This window comes from Cebidichthys violaceus, unplaced genomic scaffold, assembly GCF_023349555.1.
Source record: "Cebidichthys violaceus isolate CVI_PGR_0920_01 unplaced genomic scaffold, fCebVio1.0.p SCAF_13, whole genome shotgun sequence".
In the NCBI taxonomy this organism is placed as follows: Eukaryota; Metazoa; Chordata; class Actinopteri; order Perciformes; family Stichaeidae; genus Cebidichthys; species Cebidichthys violaceus.
In genome coordinates, this window is record NW_027176296.1 from 14,603,220 (window position 1) to 14,611,622 (window position 8,403).

An 8,403-nucleotide genomic window follows, 5' to 3' on the forward strand; every position below is an offset into this window, starting at 1 on the left:
TTAAATAAACGTCCATCTGATACCTCAGTCATTCAGTAGGGTTTTTGTAATCAATCCAATGCATACTGTATTGAAACCAGCGCAACAAATCACAACAGAAAGCCTTTTCACAGACATATATTAAGAATTTTAATCTATTACAGTGAAATGTTAAGGTATACATACAAATGTTTCCTTTACAAAAGTTCACAGCAACATCAAAATGGGTCAACCAGCTGAAGCAAGGCACCTTAACAGGACCTTCTGGATTTGTCATCGGTTATAACTTAAAAGTAGAGTACATCTTTGGCACCAGAAAACAAAAGAAATAAAGTATATCAATGAAAAGAAAAAAAAACCCTACAAAATATATTAACTTCTCTCACTTCAAATACCCATTCATGTAAACACATTCCAAAAAAAAAAAAAAAAAAAAGTGAAGGGGCATTAACTTAAACTGTCACAGTGCATTGACCAGCAAACGCATTGCGATGGGAAATGTGGTGAAATAGCTTGAAGGGGAATACCAGTCAAATGTCAGATTTCATGTGCTGTTTGTGGGACTTCAAACAATACTCCCATTGATAATGTTGTCAAGATGGAACCTGACAACTCTAGCATAACATATTAGCTTAGCGGTATTCCCCCTCTAAGGATGAGTTGCGACACATTCCAGTTAAATACAATAGGGGAAACGGTCCGGGAAAACAGGAGTCTACATTCAGCAGTGTTCAGTGATCCAACACTATGCAGGGAGAAATAAATAGAAGGTTCCATGGTAAGGACACAGTCCACACAGAAATGTGAGATACTCGAGCAGGGATGGGGACAACAAATAGAGGAGCAAATGCAGGCCAATTATAGTTGACCGATTCGCGGTAGGACCAGCTACCACCGACTCAAGACGAAATAAACAGCCCCAGAAAGAGAATCATGTGGAGAATGCGTGCCATTTTAACAAGGGCGAGGGGTCAGACTTTAGATAGCCTTTTTCTTTAAAGGGAGCATTCCCTCAGCGAGGGAATGTGAGAAGATTAGCTCCGGCGTGTCAGCGGAGGGGAGCTAAAATGCTGGGCAGTCGCCATGCAGGGCCCCTAACATTAACCCGGGATGTGGAAAATTAGACCCCCGTGCAACGCCCGTCAATCCTCCTAGGTTTTTTTTAAAGAGAGTTTGAAAGTTTCTAAATCTTCCTCTGAGGCGTGAGCAGGGGCCCCGAATGTATTTTAAAAGAGAACAGCAACTGTTAATTTAGGTTTGAGTTGTTCTGTTACACAGCATAATCCCCAAACATGGTATGGATGCACAGAGGATGCTTATATTAGAAATATTCCCATTACTTTCAGAGGGCGCGGTAACAGGCTCGCTACTGGAACTTCAAAATAAACCCGACCAAACACAGAAGGGTTGCACGCTTAATCCAGATAGGAGAGCATAACATTATATAATTTAAGTGGAGCGGAGGAAAGCAAGTGATCCTGGTTCTTCTCACCTCTCAAACATAAAAAGTAACATCACAATATGAGCAGCGTTTACAAATATAAATACAATACATAACTAAAAAAAATATAACATGCAGAAGAAAAAAAAAAAACGTTCCTATCACAGTGCAGAATACTGTCCAGGTACCTTGGAGGATTCAGACTCTTGAGGCAAATGTCAGAGTTTGTGAATTGTGGAAAGCTCAGCTCTCACCAAAAACTGCGCCACATCCTGGACTCTGCACGTTTGAGTCTGCTTGAAAACTGCTCTGCTCACGCCGGACGACTGGCCCTTCTTGACTCAGACGCGGAGAGGAAAGCCTTCGACACCTCGGCCAAAAGTCTACCGTTGAAGTCATATTAAATGAGGATTTCAACCACCTCTGCCTCGGAGCTGCTGATGCTCTTGAATGTCTTGAGCGGCTCCTCCGAGGTGTCTACAGGGAAGATAAAATTAGCAGATTACAAAAACAACCCTGGCATGCCAACGCAAATACAACTGCAATGCCGGCTATTTGCAAAGCTGCACACGGCCTCGTTTAATTTAAAGTCATTAGCGACAACAGTGCATCCTCAGTGTGTCCTGATCCTGGGTCTGGTTACACTTTAAATAGTGGTCAAATAGGACACGGATCAAAGGGCTGCCTGTTAGAATGAACAGTTGTTTGTGTGGTGGTGATTGGGTGTCGAATGCCAATAAACCCACCAGTTGTAGCTGCTGAGATCACCTCAGACGTCTTTAGCTTCTCAGGCTCTGCTGTGATCTCAGGCTCCAGCAGGGCCTCGTCACTTTGGGTGCTGGAGTCTCGGCTCGGGGCCCTGGGGCCCGCGAGGGGCCGGGGTTGCAGTGCAGCGGCGCCTGTCTGGTCATCCGAGAGGCTCTTTCCTACAAATGCGGACAAAGAGAGGAGGCTGCTTAATTACCCGCTCGCATCCACATTTACCCGCTGCTGAACATCTGCCCCGCCGGGTTCTTCCCATGACTATTCTGGATCGGGCTATTCTGGAGTGAGAGATGATATGCATTCCAATTTAAAAACACGTTGTCCATTCGAGGGACAGAAAAAGGTCGTCTCCAATACTTTTTTTTTTTAGGAAGTGCACATTCTGTCTGGCGACGCTGACCAGTCTGCCAGTTGTCGCTTGATAGCATATGTCATTGCGGAGTCAAAATTCCTCGGATGTTGCATGAAGGGGGGGGGGGGGGGGGGGGCAGACATCTCGCTCTCACCTTTACTCTCTATGCTGCTGGTCACGGTGTTGATGGAGGGGACGGACCTGGCGAGACGAAGCCCCTGTTTCTCCAGCTTGCCCTGCTCCCATCTGGAGCGCTGCTGGATGACTTTGATCACAGCATCCTTCTCCAGGAGCTGAGCGTGAAGTACGCGGATCCTAAAACACATGGAAGACCTCATTAGATCAGGAACCCAAATTAAAAAAAAGAAGCAGGCAGTCTCTAACAAGGACGCGGACAGATGTGTACCTGTTCTCCATCTCCTGATGTCTATGACTCGCCATAGGCAGGTCATCATTGAAACTGCTGTTTGGTGAATGTCGAGGTGAGTGATTGATGATGGTTGTATCTCTGCAAAGAAAATAGAGGAATGTTAAAAAAAATAATTGTTTTTAAAACTTCGATGACATTGTAACAGTCAAGATGTTCCATGTTTTGTCGTACCTCTGCGCTGCAGCAGTGGCAGCTGCGTCCATTGCAAACTGCCTCATGGTGCTCTCCTCCAGGTACTTTTGCTCCCACTTGGTGATGTCTGCCTCCAGGGCCAGAACGCGCTCCTCTTTCTCCCTCAGCTGCTGCTGCAACGTGGAGGAGCTCGGTTCTGAAGCCGTGGGGTCAGCTGCCTGTCTCTGAGACTAAGATCATAGAGAGCTGTTGTCAACATTAACAAACAAACACCTTTAATTTAAATTAATAGTTTGATATTTTGCAAAATACTCTTAGTTGCTTTCTTGGCGAGAGTCAGATGAGAACATTGATACAACTCTCATGTCTGTACTGTAAGTATGAGGCTACGTAGCGGCAGTCGTTAGCTTAGCATAAAGACTGAAAGTAAGAGGAAACTGCTAGCATGGCTCTGTCCACAGACCAATAAACTGCCTACTAGCATTTTTGTGTGGATTAAATCAACAAGATATGAAATGTAAATTGGTGACCTTATATGTTTTTGTATTCTTTTGGACAAAACCAGGCTAGCTGTATCCCCTGCTTATGCTAAGCTAGGCTAATCAACACCCGGCTCTTGCTTCACATTGAGCGCACAGAGCTGCGAGTGGCATCAATCCTCTCACCTAACTCTCGACAAGAAAGCAAGTTAGCATATCTTCCAAATAATTGAGCGACCCCTTTAAGTTACAGACAAAAGAAACATGTGATGACTTCCTCCCCTCACCTGCTGTGCCCTAAGACTTTTCAGCTCCTGCTCCAGTCGCGTGCGCAGCCGCAGCTCCAGCTCCTCCCTCTTCTCGCACGCCGCCTGCAGCTGAGCCAGTGCGCTCTGCAGCCGCTCCACCTTGGCTACGTAGGCCCTCTTCCTCTGCAGCTCCTCCTCCAGCTGCCGGTTGCGGGCCTGCGTCGAGGCCAGCGCCTGCTCGAGCAGCTCCCGACGCCGCTGGCCCTCCTCGCCGGAGACGCGCAGCTGCTGTATCTGCCTCTCCAGCTGTTCGCGCTCCCGCTGCTGCTCTTCATCTAAGACACAGAGAGGGCGGGGGGGAGAGGTGAATGGTGGTAAAAGTAACAGTGACATGATCCTGGAATATATGAGGTTTGGGGAAGGGGGGGGGGGGGCAGCCTCGTTGAAGAGGTCAGAGGAATGTTAAAGAAAGGTATACTGTATGTCAACAGAGTGGCTCAGTGAGTTACATCTGAATGGAATGTGGCCCAAAAAAAAAGAGACATTCACACACCGCCTTCAAGGCACGCAGTTCAACAACAGACCAACAATGAAAATTAATCACAACCACTTAGCTGTACTGTAAACTCACAATTGTCATTTAATTAATCTCATTTACGAATTAAAAGCCAGTCCGTGTTGAAATGAGGGAAAAGCCAGTTTATCTGTTGTGCCACGTTAAAGAGGGGGTTGATTACACAACACCAGTGCATGCCTGTGGAGGGAATGCAGACTTCCTCTTATCCACTTACGCACACAGGCATAGCTTTGTACTGGGAAAAGCTCTGGAATGCTTCTAGGGACGTGAAGTAAACAAGCAGCTCAAAATATAATTCGAGGGGTCCTTGCAACAAAAAAATATACATACAGGACACATCCCACTATTGTGATTTAATCGAGGCTTTGCTGCTGTTGTTCCTAGATAACCGTTTCCAGGAAAAACAGACGGACAATTGATCTTGATCTTCAGGCCTAAGACAATCGCATGGCCGTTTAAAATATCGTTATCCCAGCAGCTAGGTAATCTAACCCTCACTGGCAGATATGTTGATTATATGGAGGCAAAAAAAACACAAAAAAACATTTGTCAGAAAATCATTCACAAATGCATCCAAATAAAAATGGTATTTGGCAAATAAAAACAAAGATGAGTAAAAATATGATGAGTTTACTTGACAGCACATCCCTGCACGGAACAGGGAAGGAGTGAAGAAATATTCTGGCCGACCATGAAGGTAAAGAAATGCCCAAACAAGGAGAGCGAGCTGGCCAGGGGTCATCTTGAGTTGGGCCGGGACGCCCCGGAGCCCCAGACTCATTAGTTCCCCTTGAGGAGGAAAGTCAGCAGTGATGGTGTGTGTGTGTGTGTGTGTGTGTGTGTGTGTGTGTGTGTGTGTGTGTGTGGGGGGGGGGGGGGGGGCATTCCTAATGCCAAGACAGCCTAAAATACCTAAAAAAGAAATTCCTGGAATCCAGACCACATTTGCTAAAGCTGTGTAAAATAGCTGCCGTCTAAGTGCCAAGAATCTTAACATTGGAGATAGAGCCATTTGAGTCCCAACAGCCACCTCACCCTGAGGGAACCGCTGTGAAATAACGCTCCTGCACAGGGCTGCAGTGTGATTTGTCAAATCAGATTGGGGGGGAAAAAAACAAAAACATAGATCCTTAACTCTTTTCTGTCATGAGCCACGCTGTGAGAAGACAGATTTCAGAATTTAATAGAGTGACGCAGACATGAACTCACTTTGCTCCAGCAGCTTAACAAAGACATGCTGTCTCTGGTCCGAACACTCGGCCTCCCTGGCCGACCGCTGTTTGGTGGCTGAGTCGAGCTGATCTGCACGCAGGGAAACAAACAAACGGTCACACACACTGGATTACATTTGAAGGCTGACTGCGAGTTACTGACACACGAACGGGTCCGTACCCCTCAGATCTCTGTTGAAGTCGTGCATCCTCTTAATCTCGGCCTCTAGTTTATTCCTCATTGTTTTCTCCAGAGTCTCCCGCTTGGCAGAGCCTTTCATCAGAGTCTCATACGCCTCAGATATCCTTTGGATCTCCAGCTCCAACTGGGAAGAAAACGCGAGGAAGATGATTAGTCTGTGGGAGAGGCATCTCCATTAGTTCTCTGGAATGTGGTTATTGTTTCAGTTGTTATTATCAATGAGGCCAATTACTCATCTGCACAAATGACGCCCTTTTTCCTCTCTCTTTATTGCTTACAGGCAAATGGCTTTGTAACACTACGCGCAACTGAAAAGCGCGAATCAACATTCCTGAGCGAGCACTTGTGAGTCCCCAAGTGTCGACGGCATTTATCTCCTTTCATGGCAATATGCCAGCATGTTTGAAAGGAAAAAAAGGGAGGTGAGAAAACCCCCAACACCTAACCGGTAGAGCACATTTCTAAAAAGTCGCAATCCATTACAATAAATATGATTTAAAAAAAAAAAAAACTCTTCTCCGCGTAGTGAACCACCCGTGCGTGTTCCCGACCTGCCAGACAGCTCATCACCCCGACATGTACTGGCAAGGAAAGTATTGTTGTTTTTTTACGATTTCCACACCCTCTGGGAGCCAACAGCTGCGTTTCATCGCAACCGCCTTGCTCTCTCACCTTCTGCAGCCTGGCGGCCTTCTCGGCGTGGGCCTCCAGCTCCTTCCTGAGCCGCTCATTCTCCCGCACCAACGCGTCGGTCTGAGCCGAGCCATTGCCGGGGGCTGCGGTGATGCTGTTGGGAGCCATCTGGGACTGGGCAGACGCGTACCTGCTGAGGAGAGACGCCAGTAACTCGTTACAACGCTGCTGAAAACCTGCGAGGCCACTTCAATGGCGCCGTTTTGCTTCGGCCGTGTTTTATCTGACATCCAAAACGCCCTACTTTATCTGCTGTGATTACCTGTGATGCTGTGAGTAGAAGGGGGGAGGAGGGTCCCTGTAGTACTGCCCGTACTCCTGGGAGTGGCTGAGCATGTATCCAGGAAGTCTGGCGAACAGAGGGTAGTCCGGGGGCGGCCCACGCTGGTCCACACACTGTTGGGCCGCCTGCCTGTCGGCCGCCAATGCGTTTGTGATATTACCATGCAGCTGTGGATAGCTGTGTGAGGCGCTCATGGCCAGACTGTCTCTAAGGCCGTTCCTCTCCAGAGAGAGCTGCATGAGCCTCTCGCTGAGGGAGCGAGCGTGCTCCCTTTTCAAATCCCACTGCCCCTCGCCGCGGCTCGCCAGAATATCCACGCCGGGCCCTTCCTGCTCTGCCTGACCCTTCTGGGAGATCAGGTACTGGGAGTGGGCCTTCGCCTCCTCGTACGTGGGCAGCTCCTCTCCATGGAGCTGGTACAGGCGGCACACCTTGCTCTCGAAGTGCACGCAGTCCCCTTGGTGCTCCTGGCCCTGGGGCTCCTGTCGTGTGGACATCTGCATGTACTGGGGCTCCTCCTGAGTCAGGCTCTCCAGAGAGGAGCGAGGACTGCCGCCGCCGCCTCCGCTGCTGCTGCTGACTCCACGCAGGGCCTGCTGCTGGATAGCCAGAAGCGTGCGAGTGTCCGTCAGGTTGCCGTAGCGGAGCTGCTCTTGGATGAGGCGGTGCAGGACCGTTCCAGAAGAGCCTTCAGCGGTTCTCATGTCAGTCAGTGGGAAATGGGCAAAAAAAACAGCCTAGAGGTGGCAGTCTGAGGGCACGTCACAAACCTGAAGGAAAAACAATCATATACATCTCATCAGCTCAGTATTTTGTTCAGGCTTCCTTAACCCCATTGTTCTCATCAAAACTACTACTAATAATACATATTTCAGTTATGAGCCACAGACAGCAGCCAACATCTTCTATTACACACTGACTTTAGCTGTAAGTGCATAGGGCTGCTGCTGGAAATACCCCTGATCGTGATGCCAGTGCAGATCCAGTTTTATTGCCCACACACTTTAAGGCATAGCTTTCTCCAGCCAGACACAAGTGTAACACTAATACAGTCACCATGATCAACACAGACTTCCCACAGACAAACAGACTGATTGACCCAAATTTGACAGAAACTAAAAAAAATATATGTATAAACCAAGACCATCGTCCTACAGGAAACATGCTGGGATATGTGAAATATGAAAACAATTTATATGATAACAATCTATACTGAGAGGCTTTAAATCGATCAGAAAGTCAAACTTTGAGTTGAATTTTATTTAGAAATGTTGAATATCTGTGAAAATAAGGACCCAGTTCAGTGACGGCGGCGCTTTTCACTAGATCAAATACATAAATCAGATTTTCCCATCGGGATTTAAACATAACTTCGCAAAAACCCTCGCATGATTAATCCGCCAGTCAACACTGCGCCACGCACAATGGCGCGCGACTTCTGGTTCTCCGACATCCAAAAGACAAGAGATGAACTCAGGAGAGCAAAACGTACAAACTTACCAAATGATCGTCTCATCACACGGGAAACGGTAAACGGTGGCGTGATCTCCAAAGTAGTCCGCGCTCAGTTCAACAATGTCCACAAGTTCCTTCCTCCGTTTTCCTCCATAT

General features: G+C 47.6%; 1 protein-coding gene across 2 annotated transcripts; it reads right to left on the reverse strand.

The window, feature by feature from the left end:
• Positions 1-59: 59 nt before the first annotated feature.
• Positions 60-8,381, reverse strand: amotl2a (angiomotin like 2a). Of its 2 annotated transcripts, none has more exons than XM_068707858.1 (11): positions 8,293-8,381; positions 6,772-7,562; positions 6,489-6,639; positions 5,796-5,940; positions 5,613-5,705; positions 3,866-4,161; positions 3,139-3,329; positions 2,944-3,045; positions 2,692-2,852; positions 2,167-2,346; positions 60-1,897 (listed from the first exon to the last, which is right to left on the reverse strand). In XM_068707858.1, the coding sequence occupies exons 2-11, from the start codon at positions 7,494-7,496 to the stop codon at positions 1,821-1,823; spliced, it is 2,121 nt and encodes a 706-aa protein (XP_068563959.1). In that variant the 5' UTR covers positions 7,497-7,562; positions 8,293-8,381; the 3' UTR covers positions 60-1,820. The 2 variants fall into 2 exon arrangements, with proteins under 2 accessions (XP_068563959.1, XP_068563958.1); XM_068707857.1 differs by having other exon boundaries at positions 6,489-6,642.
• Between the last annotated feature and the right edge of the window lie 22 nt (positions 8,382-8,403).